The sequence below is a fragment of the Anomaloglossus baeobatrachus genome, chromosome 5 (genome assembly GCF_048569485.1).
Source record: "Anomaloglossus baeobatrachus isolate aAnoBae1 chromosome 5, aAnoBae1.hap1, whole genome shotgun sequence".
NCBI lineage: Eukaryota > Metazoa > Chordata > Amphibia > Anura > Aromobatidae > Anomaloglossus > Anomaloglossus baeobatrachus.
Window position 1 is genome coordinate 477,202,209 of NC_134357.1, and position 20,517 is coordinate 477,222,725.

A 20,517-nucleotide genomic window follows, 5' to 3' on the forward strand; every position below is an offset into this window, starting at 1 on the left:
ACTAGTGGGACTATACAGAAGTCCAATAGCCACGTTTAGGATGCCACTAAGTTCACTCAGTGTTTGCTAGTATAATGGCTTAGTAACAATGAGTTTGAGTGTGCAATGCAGGCAGACGTGCTGCAAATATCTGTGCACTAGTGGGACTATACAGAAGTCCAATAGCCACGTTTAGGATGCCACTAAGTTCACTCAGTGTTTGCTAGTATAATGGCTTAGTAACAATGAGTTGGAGTGTGCAAAGGGCAGGAGGGTACAGTGGCAGGGTTGTGGGTCTCTGGGTAGAGGAAAGGAAGCCTGCCTTTCTATCCCTCCTAATGGGGAAATGCAGTGAGGAAATCCCTGACCTTAGCTACACAGACGCTGTCATCTTGTGTAGCTGTTAAACTCTGTTTTCAGGACCTGTCACCTATGGCTCTGACCCTGCCGGTATGAGCCCTTAAAAGGACTGATAGAAAGTGCTATCCCTATGCTGTCCAGCGCTGTGTATGGAGCGTATACAGCTGTTTCGGCAATAGGAGCTGCGCCAGTGATGTCTGACACCAAGGACGCAGAAGGCAGATAATGGCGTGCTGGAGGAAAATGTCCGTTTTTATAATGCAGGGACATGTGACATGGACATCCTATCACACATGTCGTTGCTTCTCTGGCTAAAAGTCCACTTAGCTGTGTGTGTGTCTGGGATTGGCTGACATGCTGGCCCTCCCCACTACACGCGCGCGCTTAGGGAAGGAAGACAAGGAAAAAAAAAAAAAATGGCGATCGCCATTATCCATACAGCAGTGATATGAACGCGCTGTTCCCGCACACTATACACTGAAATGTCATAATTGTGTGAGTCACAGAGTGACTTACACTATTACAGCAGAAAGCCAGCTAGTAATTAGCTGTTTTTTTTGCTGCTAGAACCGTTCTCGAACGTATCTAGAACTATCGAGCTTTTATCAAAAAGCTCGAGTTCTAGTTCGATCTAGAACAGCCCCCAAAATCACTCGAGCCGCGAACTGGAGAACCACGAACCACGAACCGCGCTCAACTCTACTAGTGATAGTCTTACTATTCAGATCTATGAGCAAATCAATCAATTTTAAAGAACTGGTTGCACATACTTCTTCCCACCGTGTAATAAAATCCTCGTCCTCCACTTGGAAGGAAGGAAAAATTTGTATTCTTAGACCTCTAGCTACCACTTGTTTTTGTTTGTAGTTTTTCAAAAAAGCATCATTCCACCATAATTTGGTGCGTTTGTGTAATTTATTTTTAACACTTTTTTGTAACTGTATCATATCTTTCTGATCATTGTTAAAACCAGTTGCACTATCCTTGTTAAATACCCCATCAATTTTTGTGGTCCAGGTAGAATCTCTAGACCTATTATCCATGTTAATGGCTGTAAGATCTGTAAAACAGAAGAAAATACACCAAAACAAATTTTCAGCCAAAAATAACGGCCTAAGAGAGGTAAACTAAGTGGTCACTCAAAGTGAGGGATTATACCCCCACCCTTTAGTTAGAATAGAATGGATATACTGATTCAAATAGATACATAAAAATCATTTCACACAAAAAAGAATCAGAAACAAAATATAAAAGTAGTAATCTTTATTGTAAAAATTTTTAAAAGACAAGATGAGGTGTCTTTTAAACACATTAACACACAATTTCTTTACTTTCAAAGAATTTTTCTACCTACAGCTCCAGGGAACAGCGATGGGGGCGGCTTGCACCCCATCGTACGCTAATCTTTTCCTGGGGCTGTGGGAGAGAGAATTATTCCTTTCTGAGAGTGATTTACCAATGGACCCGGTACATTGATGACATCTTTCTAATCTGGAAGGACAGTGCAGCTGAGTTAAAAGATTTCTTTGAAAAACTGAATCCGAATCATTATAACCTCCATCTAACATATAAATATGATTCTAAAGAAATAGATTTCTTAGATGTGTTGGTAAATCGCAACCAGAGTAATCAATTCCAAACAGACATGTTTAGGAAACAAACGGCGGTGAACTCTTTGCTCCATGCCACCTCATCACATCCTGCCCAAATGTTCAAAAGTATCCCCACAGGACAATTCTTACGTTTGAGAAGAGTTTGCTCCACTAATTCCGATTTTATAAAACAAGCGGATTTGATGAAGAAAAAGTTTTCTGAACGGGGATATAGTAAGAGAAATGTCAACCTGGCGTATTCTAGAGCAATTGACAGTGATAGACAATCACTGCTATACAAAAAGCAAAACAAACGAGATAAAGAACAAGTCCGATTGGTGACAACATTTCACTCACAGTGGAGTGAAATGAAAAAATGCATGGAAAAATACTGGCCTATTCTTCTATCGGATTCGACGTTGAGACAGTATCTATCATCAAATGTCAGTGTTACGGCCAGACGCAGTAGGAACCTGAGGGATATGCTGGTATTTAGTCATTACCAACCAACGAAAAAAACCCTCTTTAATCTTCAGATCCGCCCTAACTGGGGTTGTGTGCCATGTGGAAGATGTGTGGCATGCTCAAATGTTGAGCGCGCCACGAACTTCTCAGATTCTAGTGGATCAATAACATACACTATCACACATCACATCACATGTACAACCGTTGCAGTAATCTATTATGCTACCTGCCCGTGTGGTAAAATTTATGTGGGCCTTACCACCCGTGCCCTGAAAGTTCGGGTTAGAGAACACGTCCAGGATATCATCGCGGCTGACAAAGAGGAAGATGTTGAATCACTGAAGACTATTCCTAAACATTTTAAAAAGTTCCATCAGTGTGATTCAACTTTATTATGAGATTGTGGCATTGACCACATTACCACAAACATACGAGGGGGTAATGTAGCAAGGAAATTGTCACAATGCGTGGATTTGGACCTTGAATACAGTTCACCCCAAAGGTCTCAACGAGACTAAGTTTTGCACCATTCCTATGAATCTTAGGTGTTCTTTTACTAATTTTGTTAATTATGTATTTTTTTTTAACTAATTTTTTATCTTATCTTTCTGATCATAGTCATATTTTGGCAGAGCTATTATATATTTCTACTTGACTATTTTAATCTGTTTTTAATCCGTTTTTAACCTGTTTTTAATCTTATTTATCTTTTGCTTTTCCCTTATAGATTAATATCATATACACATGTATATGTGTGCAATTATGAATCATCTCTTTTATACAGTTTTTCCGGTGTTTTTCAATTCAAGATGGAAACAACTTGCTTCGGATCCTATGATTATTCTACAACTACTAAAGCATCTGACTAGCTAGTGTATCAGTCATTTTCATGTATGTTTGAGATAGTTTTTGTAATTATGTGTTTCAATCTATGTAAATTCACTCCACATAGTATTTATTGAACTCATGTTTGTTTTTATTTATTTATTTTCTCACCAACATATGGATATATCCACTTATACGTAATTATTTATATATTAATATTACTCCTTACATGAGTTCTATATATATTTCATCAATTTATCATCTTTTCACTTTTCATATCACATACACATTTCACACTATCATATACTTTTAGCACATACATTTTTGTAATAATTTTTTATAATAATTCATTACTAATATTTCAATCCTATTGGATATCTGCTGATGTATTTTTTTGCACATTTTTTTAAAAATAAACAATTTTTTCACCTAATATATATTAATACACAGATTTTGTAATACTAATCTAGTGAATTTTTATGAACTTTTTACTTATTCTAGCTACTATTTTTATCTATATATGGATGCACGTATATACCCTGATTTTATATATATATATATATATATATATATATATATATATATATATATATATATATATATATATATACTAATTTATATTTTTGAATTAATTGGAATTATTGCTCATTATTTAATAGGGATCTCTGGTGAAGTCTTTATTGCTATAATGAATATATCTGATGAATATGATCATCTAAAGTTGAACTCTATTGAATACTATGACATTTATGAAAAATACTGTTTAAATTGCCCACACTTACTTCGTGACATGTGAAAAGCTCTATACTCTGATTTCTTTAGTCTTCGTGTCTCAGATTAGAGCGCATGCGTTGTCTCTGGGCAGTGTGCTGTTGGGGGGGGGGTGTATCTTTATCGTCACGGTGGACTGGAGTCCTTCTGTCCTGCATCATATGCGTCACGTGGTCTGACCATGTGGGGCCGTGACTCATAGGGGATAGTCTCTGTTACTCCATTGCGATGATGCGCTTCTCTGTCCGCACCCTGCATCGGTATGCACAGCGCATGCGCCAATTAATAAGATCTGATTGGCTATGACCCTGTTTTTATGGGCTTACCCTTCCGGTATGACGCCACGCCCCCCTGACGAAGGCTTGCGCCGAAACATGCGTAGGTGGGATCTGGCGCCATTCCAGCGGTGAGTAAAGTGGTCTGTGGTTTCTTTATTTGCAATTTATTTGTGCTATCTTGTTTTTTTCACCTGTCACGGGGTCTTAACTTCCCTGACTTATATGTTTATCTTACTGTGACTGGGTGATATTCCTTGTAGGCTTCATGCATGTTATTACGTTCTTTTTAAACCGGACTCTTTCTCTCCTCTGCTCTGGTACTCCATCTTGTGCACTTTACCTGTTACTACATCTCATCTTGTCTTTTAAATTTTTTTCACAATAAAGATTACTACTTTTATATTTTGTTTCTGATTCTTTTTTTGTGTGAATTGTTTTTTATGTATTTATTTGAATCAGTATATCCATTCTATTGTGACTAAAGGGTGGTGGTATAATCCCTCACTTTGAGTAACCACTTAGTTTACCTTTCTTAGTCCGTTATTTTTGGCTGAAAATTTGTTTTGCTAATTTATTTCCTGTTGTCAATGTCTTAAATTTCCTCTGTGTGCAGAGTTTTCATAGTAGTATGATAGTCTTATCTCAGATCTTTGTGTAGCGCCCCTAAAACCCTCAGGGTTCTACAAGGTTCTGCATCCCCACCAGGATGCAGGGCCTACCCCCTTAGGGACCCAGAACCCCAGTGCTGGTACCAACAAAAACCCAGGTAATCCCAGTTTTCCTCAACAGTCCCTCATATAATGGTACTTAGCTAGGGTCAGATCAATGGATGGCCACCTAGAAGTGGAGCCACTCCAGTCCACTAGTTGACCAGTTGGGAGGGGCAGACTGTGGAGAGTAGTCAGTGTGTGAGTTGACAGTGTAAGTGTGAAGAGGTGACTGAGCAATGTTCTGACTCGGGTTAACAGTGACCTGGCGCCCAGTAGAGGTAGTTGCCGATGGAGTAAGGTGGAGTACTCCCGGATCTCCGCACCGACAGGGTACAGGACCCTAGAAAAGGAAAAAGCTTCAAGCCGACCTGTTAACACCTGTACAGCAATGGGCACCATCAGGGACCTTGCTGACCCTAAAAAATCCAAAGACTCAGTAGCAAAGAGAGAACCGGAGACAGGACTAGAGTCTCCAACCCCACAGGGTTCACGCTACCGTCAGGAAGACAAAAGTGGACAAACCACAGACCGGGGACCCCCAGTGTTCCATACCACGGGAACCCACTTACCAGAGACAGGTGCAGAGGAAGAAAGTTCCAGAGAACCAGACTGGCACTGGGACGAAGAGGATCTAGAGCCGAAACCAGCTGGCCTCGGGCAACCAGTTAACATCTAAAGTGTGTAAACCAGTTGCACTGAATACCTGTCTGGACTACTTCTTCCGACGCCCACCGCACCATACACCCGCTGGGGCAATACCCTACTTGTGGAGGGACTACCAAACTAGCTGCAATACCACCATTCCCAGTAGAAACATTCTGCAGCGGCGACTCCCTACATATAGCCACAACACCACAAATGGCGTCACAAATAAACTTTATTCACCAATCCCCTGTAAATATCCCCATTACAAAAAGGTCCAGGGCATGGAACCGGGTAACAGCCACCATCATGATTTTCCCAAGGCGTACACTGCCCGGAACCGAGTACCCCATATCCCTGGGTGCAACAACCCTCTTTCCTGGGGTCACGAACAGGATTGAACTGGACCCGGTCAAACCTGGTGACGTGTGTCTTAAAAGTTGTATTATATGGACTGAACTTTATTGTTTGAAAAATCGCCGTCATTTTGCTGTGAAAAATGACTGTGCCACAGCAGACCAAAAAGCGCGAAAAGAAACCCCGCCCATGACTCCTGTAAGCGCGGGCGGAAGCAGGCAGTAACCTGACCTGGAAGTTCCCAGAGGTGCTTGAGTCCCGCGAGCGAGTGGTTAGAAACACCAAGCGGAGCGCCCAGGATGTGAGAGCGGACGCTGGTGCAGGGACGCCAGAACTCTGCAACAAAGTTTCTGGACACTAGGAAAAACAGGATGGCTGCTCCAGAGGATCAAAAGTCCAGCTGTCTGTATCGGGAACTGCTGCCTGGCTGGAAGGAGAATTGGCCCGGTTTTTCAACCGGGTGCGGGTACAGTCCCTTCAACCGGTTGTAGACTGGAAAGAAGAGGTGCGGAGAATGGTGGCAGCAGTGTGGGCCCGCGAGAACCGGGTCGTGCACGCAGAGCAGCGCTAGGAGGTAGGAATGCAGACCCTCTTATCTTTGCTGACCCGCCCAGAGGTAGGACCCATCTCCAATCCGGTTGTGGAGCACCAGCCAGCCCGGCTTCCCAAGGCCATACCATCGCCGGTGACACCGCTTCCATCCCTGGTTGTGGACCAGACTCCCGGGATGTGTTGTATTTGTTCCTGGAGTGCTGATCCCAGGAGGCCAAGTGAACCAGATGGCCGTTATCCAGCACTTTGGTAGCCATGATGTGAATGCTACCAGTTAAATTGTTTACTGTTGAATTTTCCAGTTAATGTTGTGTGATGTAAATGCTGATTCAACCTGCCTTTTAAGTGTTTTGAAAATGGACAAATGAAAAAGTTACCAGTTCCGTGTTTTTGATAAAAATGGACCCAGGCTGCAGGACTGGCAGCAGCCAACACAAACTTGTGTTTCTGTAAATAGTTGCACCAGTTGTACCCCACCAGGGTACACCCATCCAGCGGACATTGCTGTGGGCACCACCACCAGGAGAGGCCGGGTGCAGAAAAGGTCTGCGGCAGAGGACCGGTGACCTGCCTCCTTAGAAGGGTTCTGGGACCAGGATCTTTGGGTGGTGGGTGCAGGGAGGGATACCCAGGTTGCAACGTTTAAAGTGATGAACCTTCCCTGCTTGGGATGGACCTGTTTATGCCTTAATATTTACCTTTTGAAAATAAAAAAAAGAAAACTGTGTAACCAGTTTTACCTTGCAGCCCGAGGACGTGCTGGAATTAATCAAGGGGGAATGTAGCGCCCCTGAAACCCCCAGGGTGCTACAAGGTTCTGCATCCCCACCAGGATGCAGAGCCTACCCCCTTAGGGACCCAGAACCCCAGTGCCGGTACCAACAAAAACCCAAGCAATCCCAGTTTTCCCCAAAAATCCCCCATGCAATGGTGCCCAGCTAGGGTCGGACCAAAGGATGACCGCCTAGAGGTGGAGCCACTCCAGTCCACTAGTTGACCAGGTGGGAGGGGCAGACTGTGGAGAGTAGTCAGTGTGTGAGTTGACAATGGAAGTGTAAAGAGGTGACTGAGCAATGTCCTGACTCGCGTTAACGGTGACCTTGTACCCAGGGGAGGTGGTTGCCGGTGGAGTACGGTGGAGTACTCCAGAACTACGCACCAACGGGGTACAGAACCCTAGGACAGGAAAGAGCTTCAAACCAACCTGTTAACACCTGCACAGCAAAGAGGACCATAAAGGACCTTGCTGACCCTAAAGAATCCAAAGACTCAGTAGCAAAGAGAGAACTGGGGACAGGACCAGGGACTCCAACCCCACAGGGTTCACACTACCTTCAGGCGGACAGAAGTGGACAAACCACAGACCAGGGACCCCCAGTGTTCCATACCACGGGAACCCATTTACCAGAGACAGGTGCAGGGCAAGAAGGTACCAGAGAACCAGACTGGCACTGGGACGAAGGGGACCTGGAGGCAAAACCAGCCGGCCTCGGGCAACCAGTTAACATCTAAAGTGAGTAAACCAGTTGCACTGAATACCTGTCTGGAATTTTTCTTCAGATGCTCACCGCACCATACACCCACTGGGGCAACACCCTACTTGTGGAGGGACTACCATACTAGCTGCAATCCTACCAGCCCCAGTAGAGACATTCTGCAGCAGCGGCTCCCTACATATATCTGCAACACCGCAAGTGGTGTGACGAATAAACTTTATTCACCAATCCCCTGTAAATATCCCCATTACAAAAAGGGCCCAAGACACAAAACCGGGTAACGGCCACCATCGTGACATTCCCAAGGCGTACACTGAGCGGAACAGAGTACCCCATATCCCTGGGTGTGACATTTGTATCTGAAGGATATTTCAAAATTTCTGATAGATGCATCTTTTTTGAGAAGGTTCCTATCTTGATCCGGCTAGAATGGAGATGTTTTTGCGCATGCGCCGTTTTCATCATTCACTTCTGAGGGAGTTCTGAGTGCCAATTACTCATCAATTTTCAGCACACAGATACAAGTTAGAGGAAGTCAGCTTTTGCTTTTTTGCTTCCAATAAAGCAGTACTTGGTAATATTGCCAGTCCCTTGGGCTCTTTTGCACTTTAGATTCTCTTGGGTGGACTTAGACCCAAATGTATCTCCTCTGTGAAGCAGCGCATTTGACACCCATTTAAAATAGCTGACGCCACTTTTGTACTTCTGCTACTACCTGTAGCACCTGTTCCCGGTCCCAGTGCGGTATCCCCGCATGCTGCTGCTCTCATGCCTCAGTAGGGGCGCCGTTTTCCTCACCTATCCGGCAACCCCAGGCATCCCATTTCTGCCACGGGGCCTGTTGCAGCCTCTTCCTGCTTCCAGGCCTCACGCAGGCCTTATGTTAGTACCTGAACGGTGTATGGCCACGCCCCCTTTCTTATAGGGTCAGCGTTTCGTTACCCAGAAGTGACTCCTGAGGTCAGCAATCACCCTGTGAGTATTTAAGGCTTTCTCTCCTTAGGGACGATGCCTGAGCAATGTTGTTTATCTGTAGTGCATTGCTATTTCTCCGATCCCGTACCCGTTGCTGTGTCTAGCCCTGCATTCAAGTTTCCTAGTCCAGTTACCTGTACCCACTAATCTGTGCCTCTTTCCAGAGCCTGCCACTACTACCACCTCTGTGCTTCCACATCTGAGTTACCACCTCCGTGTTGCCACATCTAAGTTACCTCCTCCGTGCTGCCTCGTCTGTGTCACCAACTCCATGCTGCCACATCTGTGCACATCCCTACTGACTTCAGAGACTCTATAGTCCGTCTGAGCCGACACCACTAGTCCTGGTTGTCATGCATTTAGGCCCCCTGGGGCTGCGCCTGACAATTTCTGTATGGGGGTTAGCTCGAGGTTAGTGCCCCCAGGGGAGTCAGTTGTATTGCCCAGGGGGTGCCCCCCCAAATGCTCGCCGACCCTCAGGGCACTACAAGGAACTGCAAACTCTCAAGGATGCAAGACCTATCCCCTGGGACCTAGAGTAACAGTGCCATTGACCACCAAAACACAATTAAATCCTAGTGAACACTCCACACTGGATATAGAAGGCTTAACTGAAGGGTTTAGCCAGCCTGATGGGAGGAGTCAGGAGTCTAAAGTGAGTCGGAGTCTGAGAGCGCACAGATAGATGTGCAGACATGCCTGAGCTGGGTCCGTGTAACGGTGACTCCAGGGGCACGGGAGAGAGGTCGCCAGGATGGGTACCGGAGATACTGCTGGGTCCGGAGCACGAACGGGGCACAGGGCCCTAGGTCAAATGAAAAGTTTCAAACGGTTTGATAAATACCTGCACGGTGTGGAAATCTTCACGGACTTCACCGAACCAAATAATCTTGGGGCATCAGCAGTAAACTAGGATCGGGGGTCGGACACTTATCTCCCCGCAGACTCCGCACTGTCCTTCGTATGGAGAAGGAGACTGTATCCCAAAAGGGACAGTCGGGGCCCCCAAACGCTTCAAGCTACGGGGACTCAATCTACAGAGAGTGCCGGGGATAGAGTAACCTGGGTCACTACATTGGCACTGATACTCCTAGGACCGGAACCAGCAGGCCGAGGGTCCATATGAGTAGAGACTCTTAAAGTCAACCTGGTGTGGTCTCTATCTGTCGCGGGCGGGGAGGGGACGCTGCGCTCACAACGCTCGGGTCCGGCGCTGCTGCTGCTTCGCTTGCTGCTCGGTGGCTCGAGCGGTGGGCCAGATCTGGGGACTCGAGCGGCGCTCCTCGCCCGTGAGTGAAAAGGGGAATAGTTTGGGGGATTTATTGTCCGTGACGCCACCCACGGTTGTGGTGAGGTTGTGACACCACCGCTGCTCTGGACGGGGATCCCGGGAGCGATGACAGGGAGCAGCTTAGATGTTGTTCTTCCCCTCCATGGGTAGGGGGGTTGGTTGTCCCGGGGCCCGGTGAGGGAGGAATGGCAGGTGGGTTACGGGGCCTGGTGAGGTGCAGGGTCGCGGGGGCAGCGCGGTGCCGCACGACACAGTGGTACTCACTCAGCCAATGATGAATGCAAAGTCTCCGGTAAAACAAACGGCTGGATGGACGGGTCCCACAGACGGCTGCGGTGGTTCTTCTCCCGGTAGGTTGGCGGTGACTGCCTTTCCCTGCACCTGTGTTATGTTTTCGGTTCTGGTGGCTTCCCACCGGTAACCCGCTCCCCAGCTTGGATGGATGCTGAGAGAGCCCCTTTTGCCCACAGGCTCTGGCCCTGGGAACTGTAGCCTTGGTGGTGACTGTATTTCCCTTCACGGTTTGAGCGGTTGCCTTCAATCGGGTCTTGACTGCTGGGAAACCCCGGAGGTTCCCTTCGCTAACGGATTTGACTGGTTTTACGGCGACTCCAAGCCTGGTCGGGGTCCGTAAGCCCTGCCGAATGGTGCTGGCTTCTCTTCGCTCCCCGGTCCGGTACCGACGGGCCACCGCCCGTCCCCGGTCCTTACGGTTCATGTCAATCAGCCTCTCCTGCAGACGGTCACCACCGTCTGCCAACCTTGCTGTATGTGCCCGGGCCACGCACCCGGACACGGTCAGTCTGCTCCACTACCACTTCGCTCCTCAACTCTCCAAACTCAACTCCCCTCTTCCTCTCTCTCCATTTTCCCGCCTCCAGGACTGTGAACTCCTCGGTGGTTGAGGCCAACCGCCTGGCTCCACCCCCTGGTGTGGACATCAGCCCCTGGAGGGAGGCAAGAAGGATTTTTGTCTGACATTGCTGTGCCTAGCCGGGGTGTGGGGTGTGTTGTTGCAGTACCTGTGACGTCCTGGCTTGTCCAGGGCGCCACACATCATTATACACTCTACATCTCCCAGACACATCCCTGCCTGCGGAGGGCCCAACATCATAGCTGCATCTACCATCAGCTCTGGGAGTACCCACATACAGCAGCGGCAGTTCCCAAGCTCTAACCGCAACCCGCAGGAGGCGTCACATGACAAAAACTCTTATCTCCCCTGTAAATACACCCTATTAACAAAAGGGGCCCAGAGCACGGGACCGGGCAACGGCCATCAGAGTGACATTCCCATTTGTTACAGCCCCGGACCGAGTACCCCCTTCCCTGGGCGCTACACCTGTATGCCTTCTGGATGAGGGGTCGTTTTGAAAAAATCCTCTTCTGTCTTTCAGGCTCTGGGGCGTGCACTGCCCAGAAAATAAGCCGGCCTCTCGTCTTCATCATACAGGATTCCTCCTGCCCTTCTTTTCCCTAGTTGCCCTGTGAAGTCAGCTGCACAGCCAGATATCTCGCACCTGCGCATTCTGCCTGCCATCCCTCCCTGCACTGTTCCAGCCTTCTGTGGGCACAAGCTTCAATTTTGTTGTGCATAAGTGCCTGGGAGTCACTGCTGCTTCACAGTGCAGAGGAGAGACGGCAGGTAGAATGAGCAGCTGCAAGATTTCTGGCCGCACTCCTGACGTTACAGAGACTCTGAAGAGAAGGGGAGAAAGAATCCTGTATAAAGAAGGCTTATCTTCCAGGAAGCACACACCCCATAGCCTGGAAGAAAGAAGATGTAAAAGAGGATTTTTGCAAAATGACACCTCATCCAGGAGGCATACAGATATGGGTAATCTCACCATTATTCTACCTATATGCCCATATTAATAGGTATAAAAAAAAAACTAAAAAGTGCGGCAGATTCCCTTTAATTTGCTTCGTCATTTTTTCTCTCTCGTGGAAGTGAGTCTCTTGGTCGACAGCTGGTTTAATTTACAACAAGTCAGTAAAACAGTATGCCATTCAGTACATCACTGCACAGAAATATCCGAGAAACAATTAGTGCATTAGATACGTGAAAGTAACTCGTGACAGACCGAGGTTATTATCCTATGGTTACTTTCTTATGCCTCACAACATACCGTTAGAGTACTATATACATAGCGGACAGCAGTGTGCCTATGGCGAGAAACTTGTAGCCATACCGACCATGATTAATCTGGAATTATGATGTGGCTTTCAGTCGCAAAGCTTGTACAGAAGAGTTATGGTTTCAAAAACCACATCACAAAATATTGTACAAAATTTAAGGCCAAACCACATCCTGTTTTGTCAAGTGGTTCTTGGCTGGGCTGATCACCACGGCTGTGCGACCACCACTACTACACTTTTCATTTAGCTAGTCAATTCATTATTAAATCCTAGAGCAATGTAAGCCCCTGAGTACTTACAATACCAATGCCCAGGTAAAAGTGTCTGCTGTTGGACATGAACCAGTGTGGTCAGTGTTGAATATACAGCCAGTAGTGCTGTTCTAGACTCCCAGAGTTTCGTCAAGTTGAAGTGACGGTATATAAAAGTGCCTTGAGTGCATCAAAAAGTTTTAGCACCAGGTAAGCATGTGAAGACACCTGTTGTGCCACACCCATGAGGAGCAAATCTTCCCAAATAATAGGATATTGAAGAGCCCTAGATCCATCAACCTGAGTTGCTAATTCAATGTGCACCAGCACCACCTGATGTAAGGAGGTTTTCATGTCTTCAAAACCCCCAAATATAAATTAGATAGCTTTTGTCTGAATGACAGGTTTGGCTGATTGTTCAGCCAATGGCTATCTCTGCAGATTACTCAAATGTTCCTTAAGAGACAACCGTTGACCGATATCTCTGGTGGCAGCTTATCTCTAGAGAACAAAAAGATCAGAAATCCAAAATCGAGGCACATGATGGCTGAGAGAGTCAGAGGTCTTCATACACATTAGGCCTCTTTCACACGTACGTGCCTCAAGTACGTGTTTGGCAGTTTTCTCATGTACCGGAGACATGTACACACGTAGACCTATGTCTTCCTATGGTGTTACTTACGTGTGTCCGTGTGTTTCTCATGCCGACATGTCCGTTTTCTCTCCGGCATCACGGGTGTCACACGGAACGCAAACGTGTCACACGTAATGCAAACGGAACACATGGATGTGTTCCATGTGACACGCACCAGAGAAAAGACATGTGTCTGTGAGAAAAAAAACAAATCTTTACTCACCTTCTCCAGCCCTGCAGTCTCTGCCGCTGCTGTCACTTGCTGCCGACCGCTGCTCATTATGCTCATTTAATATTCACTTCACTGCGGCCGAAAGCGGCAGCAGCGGGGAGTCGGCAGGACCGGAGACCAAAGATCAGCACCACAGACAGCGACGCCAGGGACAGGTGAGTAGAAAGTGTCCGTTCTCCGTGTGTTATCACGGAGAACACACGTGAGCCATAAACACGGCTCATGGCTTTGACACATCCATGAAAAATGTGCGTGATTTTCACGGGCACTAGGCCTTAGATTGTTGGCTGAACACATAGATGGGTACAGACAACTTTAGTCTACTGTGTATTTGGGCCTGTCTAGACTAATCTCTAAACTGTATATCTAAGACCTTTCATGAGAGCCACCATTCGATAAATCCAAGGTTCCATCTACTATTAGAAAGAGTACACTTTGCAAGAGACTGTAAACTGAGATAATTTAGCCTTGTCGTTCAGGAGTTTTACCTATTTGTAATCAGATACAAAACTAATATATTTTTGTAATGTGAGAGGTTTTCCAAGATTCTAAAAATTTGTCTAGAAAAACTGATAGGTTCTTTGCTTTGTTTACATTTTTTACTATGTTCCCCTGTTAAATCGCACACCACATCCAAAATCCGGAGCCCCATTCGGTCTTCGGTTGGATAGACAACATGTCATTACGGGCGTCAATTGGCCGTAGACTAACGTGATCCCAAGATGGGAGACCAACAAAGGTGAATATAAGTTCTCTCGTTAAATATTTACCATTCATTTCCACTAACAATTTTTGTTTTAGAAATTTGGAAATTCCATTCATTTTTTACTGCAAAAATGTAAAAAACATAAATGTTACCATACCATCATATCACTTTCTGACAGAAGCATCCATTTAAGTCTGTTCCGTTCACCTTTTTTGTAGCCCATTTTTGGACTCGTTCTATTTTATCAGTTTATCTGTACAGAGGGTCACAATTGAACCGGTAATATAGTACCTTTATCAATGAAGTCAATGAAGCCAAGCATAATACTTGCTCACCCCATTATCTGACCACACTCTGGACTTCTTTAGAAACTATTAAAATTTAGTAGCCCTGCCAATGTGATACTGAGACAGAGAATTTTTTTGACCATGCTTAAATTTTATCAAGTTCAGTTAAAGAAGACCCGTTTCTTGCTCAAAAAATTGAGTTAAAAAGCTTGTAAAAATCCCTGAGCTCTCCTGATGTCGTATATCTTTTCCTTTTTGTGCTGCGTCGCTCCATTGCAGAGATATTCACATTTGTTTAATCTAAAGTGCACAGTGTAATCTCTGCTTTACAGTCCTTCAGAGTCTTCTCTGGGGGCGTGTACTTTCATTCCTTCCTCACCTATGCTGCCAATCAAAGCTCAGCAGCCTCTATTCTGCTAGAGCAGCTGCTGAGCTGTGATTGGCAGCATCTGGGAGGGAGGGGTGAAAGCACGCACCCACAGAGAAAACTCTGAAGTTGGACTGCAAGCAAAGATTTCACATACTGCGCTCCAAAAGAAACAAATGTGAATATCTGTGCAATGGAGCCTAGTAAAAGGGGACAATGATGGGCAAATTACTACAAGATGAGGATAAGGATGTGGCACATTACTACAGGATTGGTACCTGGATGAGCACATTACTACAGGGGACAAGGATGGGCACATTACTACAGGATGGGTACATTACTACAGGATTTGGACTTAGATGGACACATTACTACATGATGGGGGCATTACTACAGCATGGGGACAAGGATAAGCACATTACTATAGGATGGACACAAGGAAGGGCACATTACTACAGGGTGAGGAAAAGGAAGGGTACATTACTACAGCATGGACACAAGGATGGGCATATTAATACAGGATTGACACAAGGATGGGCACATTACTACAGGTGACAAGGATGGGCACATTACTTCAGGATGGCGACAAGGATGGGCACATTACTACAGAATGAAGAACGAATGGGCACATTGTTACAGGATGGGGACAAGGATGGGCAAATTACTACAAAATGGACACATTACTACAGGATGGGGACTAGGATGGGCAAATTACTACAGGATGGGGACAAGGATGGGCACATTTCAACAGGATGGGGACTAGGATGGGCAAATTACTACAAGTATGGGGACAAGGATGGGCACATTACTACAGGATGGGGAAAAGGATGGTCACATTACTGCAGGATGGGGAAAAGGATGAGCACATTACTACAGGATGGGCACAGTACTGGAGGATGGGCACAATGATGGGCACATTATTACAGGATGGGAATAAGGATGGGCACATTACTATAGGATGGGGCAAGGATGAGCACATTACTACAGGCCACAAGGACGGGCACATTACTACAGGATGGGGACAAGGATGGGTATATTACTACAGGATGGGCATATTACTACAGGATGGGCACATTACTACATGATGGGGACAAGGATGGGTATATTACAACAAGAAGGGGAACAGGATAGGGGACATTACTAAAAGATGAGGACCAGGATGGGCACATTACTACAAGATGTTGGCCAAAATTACTATAAAAAAGAGCAATCAAAACGATATATTTTTTACTATTAAAAATGGTGTATATAAACAAAAAAGTGCACGTTTGTTACAATAAACAAGTGAAAAATGGTCAAAAACAGTGATCGAAAGGTGCATAAAAAAAATGGTGCTACTAAAATTGTCACTTGGTCCTTCAAAAGAATGCGGCCCCCCAAATTAAATTTTCTATGTGTTGCCCATATTCCTATCTGAGTTTGAGACCCCTGCTATACTGTATCTTAGATTAATAACATATGGGAACATGACAAGTTCCCTCTAACTTTGTCCATTAGACTGAGTTCTAAGTAGAAGTGGTGCCAATTCTAAGTTTTGCAATAGAATCCTTGGCACCCAACAGAAAAACAATTACAGAAACATACAAACAATTCATGAAAGTGAAAATGCTCATACGCAAAGTAACGCTTAGTGTCTGCTAGGATAAGTCTGCCATCTAGTGGAAGTTTCTATAGCTATTATTTAAATGGCCACAGAGCAAAATATAAGATTGCTCTTAACGGTATTACATAGATATAGTATATCTATAGTATATACAGTAGTGTGTGTATATATATATTTAGTATAGTATATATGTAGCATATAGTGGAAGCTACATTTAACAGCTGAATAGCATAAAGCTACTTTTCCCACAAGTAAGAACAATCTTGTTCATATGCTTTTTATCACAAAGCAATAATGTTTAAATAATATACAGTATATTATCCTCATATAGCATCTTCTAACCATTATTCCTCTTTTTCCGCAAAGGCTTTAAATTTGTAGGTTCTCCTGACAGTAACTTGTTCATTGCAGATGTTGCGATCCTAGGATCACCATTGATCAGCTCTAATCTGTAAAGAATCAGGCAACATGTGTTTGATTTGCTCACATCGCCTCACCAGGTGGAATGCGGTATTACACTTGTCTTAGTGAACTGTTGTTTTCTCATATTACTTCATTGATTTTTCAGTGATGCCAGATGATTACATCAATGGAACACCACCCAACCTTGACCTGAAAGTCGGACAGTCGGCCACAATTTCCTGCATCGTTAAAGAGGATATTGACATCAGAGAATTACAGTTTGGAGAATCCAAAACAAAGAAAAAGATTCTCAATCTAACAATGGACTCAAGAGACATTCCATCCAAATTGAGCTTTTCTGGCTCCTTTGAAAAATTTCAATGGATTGTAGAAGAAAAAGAAAGTTCTTATGTGTGTACAGATGAGACAGGTAAATCAAAGTCGGGGGAGATTTGTTTATTGTTATCGTAAAAGTAGAGCAGTTAATAGGAAGGGCACAAAGAAGGCCACTTCCACCCATGAAGAGCCTCCGAAAAGGTAAGTCAGGATAAGAGCTGACCAATAAGTGTCATCAGGGGAAAAATTGTGAAGGCTTCGGTAAACAAGTATTGGGTACTCTTGAACTTAAATGGGGGGTATTATTGAGTGTGCGTCAAAAGATTAAATTAGAGATGAGTCAATCCTCCAAATTTGTTTTTGGCAGGTTCACTTGATTTGTCCTGGAGCTATGATTCTGGATAAGTAAAATCCATCTAGTTAGAAATTGCTACGATTGCCATGAAAAGACATTTATTATACTCTAAGATCTCTCCAGACCCATAATAAAGTAAGGGTTTTCTATAGAATGGGTTTTAAAAAATACTAAAATATATTATACTTGCCTGTCCTAGGATCTCACCTATCCTTATACCACCCCAGGTACTACCACATCTCCTCGGTCTACCATGCAAATCTTTGGTTCTTCAGGTCCTTCCTTCTGGTCCTATGGCCAGTGATTGATCCCACTGGTCATATGGTAGGGGGTGGGCAACACACATCATTTAAGTTAATGATGACCCCTCAGTTTCTGGCCTAACTACTTAAAAGGAGTAATGGAAGAATCAAAGATCCGAGCAGAGAACCTGGAGAGCTGTGTAAGGACAAATGAGCAGGTGAAGGCATGGGATAGATGGGTCTAATGTATTTTTGTATTTTTGACCCCTTTTCAGCTCTCACAGCTGGATTCATATGAAAAATTGTATTGCCAAGAAACTGTGAGTCTCTTACATGTACTTATAGCCATAAACCAAGACAGACCTTGTGTTACGGGGGGCTGTCTGATAATAACCGAAAGGAGTATCAGACAGTCAGGGTCCACCGTGCAAAGACTTTGCTGCAGACTATGGCAGAGTGCAATACCTCTGTTAACTCACAGAAGGATATAATAAGAAAGTAAAGCAATTCCTCCCTTACTTGGAGGGTGTGTGGAATGATCTCTGTTAATAATCACAGAGACAAAGGCAATGTGTGCGAAATGGCACCTACCTAGGTCCGCTCTTCTAGTGGTGCAAAAGAGACGAACAGCAGCGTAAGCCGCACAAAGCTCCTACCTGCGTTCGCTCCACTAGTGTGCGAGGACACGAACCACTAGATATGGCACCTGCCTAGGTCCGCTCTTCTAGTGGTGCAAAAGAGACGAACAGCAGCGTAAGCCGCACAAAGCTCCTACCTCTGTTCGCTCCCCTAGTGTGCGAGGATACGAACAACTGCCAGACGCAGTATAAGGAACGTTACCCTAGCGGCAACGTCCACCTACGAGTACAATCACAAGGCCCAGCCAGACCATGTGCCTCAGGCACCTGCCTATGTCCGCTCCCCTAAGAGGTAAGGATACGGACAGCAGCCGAAGCTGTAAGGTATAAGAACGCTACCCTGCCGGTAGCGCTCACCTAGCATAGACAGAGGAATGCCTAGAGGAACGCGCACAGAGCGTCTACTCATATGCATGAACCAAGAGGACTGAGCACCATGCGGCGTGTGTCAGGGTCTTATATAGACTCTGTGCCTCATCCAAGATGGAGGACACCAGAGCCAATCCGCTTCCAGAACGACAGGAGTGACGTCATGCTGGCCTATCACCGAGCAAGACGTCACAAGCACATGACCAGCGACCAATCGGCATAGAAGGTGTCAGAGACATGTGACCTCGTGTCAGCGATGATGTCACCCGCACATGTGCAATGGCTCCAAGATTGGACTTAGTCTCCGGCGCTCGCACATGTGCAGTAGCAAGAAATCTGGACTTAGTCTCCAGCGCTCGCACATGTGCAGTAGCAAGAAATCTGGACTTAGTCTCCAGCGCTCGCACATGTGCAGTAGCAAGAAATCTGGACTTAGTCTCCAGCGCTCGCACATGTGCAGTAGCAAGAAATCTGGACATAGTCTCCAGTGCTCGCAGCAACCGTAACAGTACCTCCCCCTCAAGGGCCCCCCTCCCGGCGACGCAGATAATCGGCAACTAAGTCGGGAGCATGGACAGCCTCCTCAGGCTCCCAAGAGCGATGTTCCGGGCCATAGCCCTCCCAATCTATCAAGAAGAACCTGCGCCCTCTAACCATCTTAGAACCAACTATGGCTCGTACCTCATAGCTAGAGCGAGAGGAATCAGAGGCAGGAGAGTGCACTTCACGAGCGTGAGGTAAAATAGCCGGCTTTAGCAGTGAGACATGGAATTTGTCATGAATCCTAAGATGGACAGGTAACTTCAATTGATAGACTACAGGATTTACCTGTCGAAGAACCTCATAAGGACCCAGGAAGCGAGGAGCAAATTTGACAGAGCTCACTCTAAGTCTCACGTGTTTTGCAGAGAGCCACACAAAGTCCCCTGGAGAAAAGACAGGAGCCGGGCGACGAAACCGATCGGACACCGTCTTCATACGGTCCTTAGCTGCTTGGATCGACTCTTGAGTCCGATCCCAAACCTCTCTGGCATTAGTTGCCCAGTCGGCCACAAGAGGAGGAGGTGCAGCAGCGGGAAACGGTACCGGTACCCTAGGGTGTTGCCCATTATTGAGTACGAACGGTGTCTGCCCAGTGGCCTCAGCCAGCGAATTGTTAAGGGCAAATTCTGCCCAGGGTAGGAGGGAGGACCAGTTATCGTGGTTCTCAGCAACAAAGTGTCGAAGGTATATAATCATAGATTGATTGGTACGTTCAACCAAACCATTAGTCTCCGGATGGTATGCCGAAGAGAGATTCAACTCAATTTGCAGAAGGCTACAAAGATCTCGCCAGAAACGGGAAGTAAATTGCGGGCCTCTATCACAAATGATACGATCTGGCATCCCGTGAAGCCTAAAGACATGCTTGAGGAATAGTTTGGCTAGTACCCTGGAAGATGGGATTCTCGATAACGGTACGAGATGAACCATCCGGGAGAAATGGTCCGTAATGACCCACACAAATCTATGTCCCTGTGAACATGGAAGATCACCCACAAAGTCCATGCCTACCACCTCCCATGGTCTATCTGGCACTGGTAAAGGATGCAAGAGCCCAGCCGGTCTCTGCCGTAATGGACGGTTGCGAGCACACGAGTAGCAGGAACCGACATATCTCTTG

The 20,517-nt window shown here is 45.7% G+C and overlaps 1 protein-coding gene across 1 annotated transcript in view; it reads left to right on the forward strand.

Annotated features, from left to right (window-relative positions):
- Positions 1-20,517, forward strand: part of LOC142310360 (uncharacterized) — a 66,212-nt gene that overhangs the window by 22,319 nt on the left and 23,376 nt on the right. Inside the window, exon 3 of the mRNA XM_075347878.1 lies at positions 17,081-17,344. Within this exon, the coding sequence (XP_075203993.1) occupies positions 17,081-17,344 (264 nt within the window). The remainder of the gene's footprint in view (positions 1-17,080; positions 17,345-20,517) is intronic.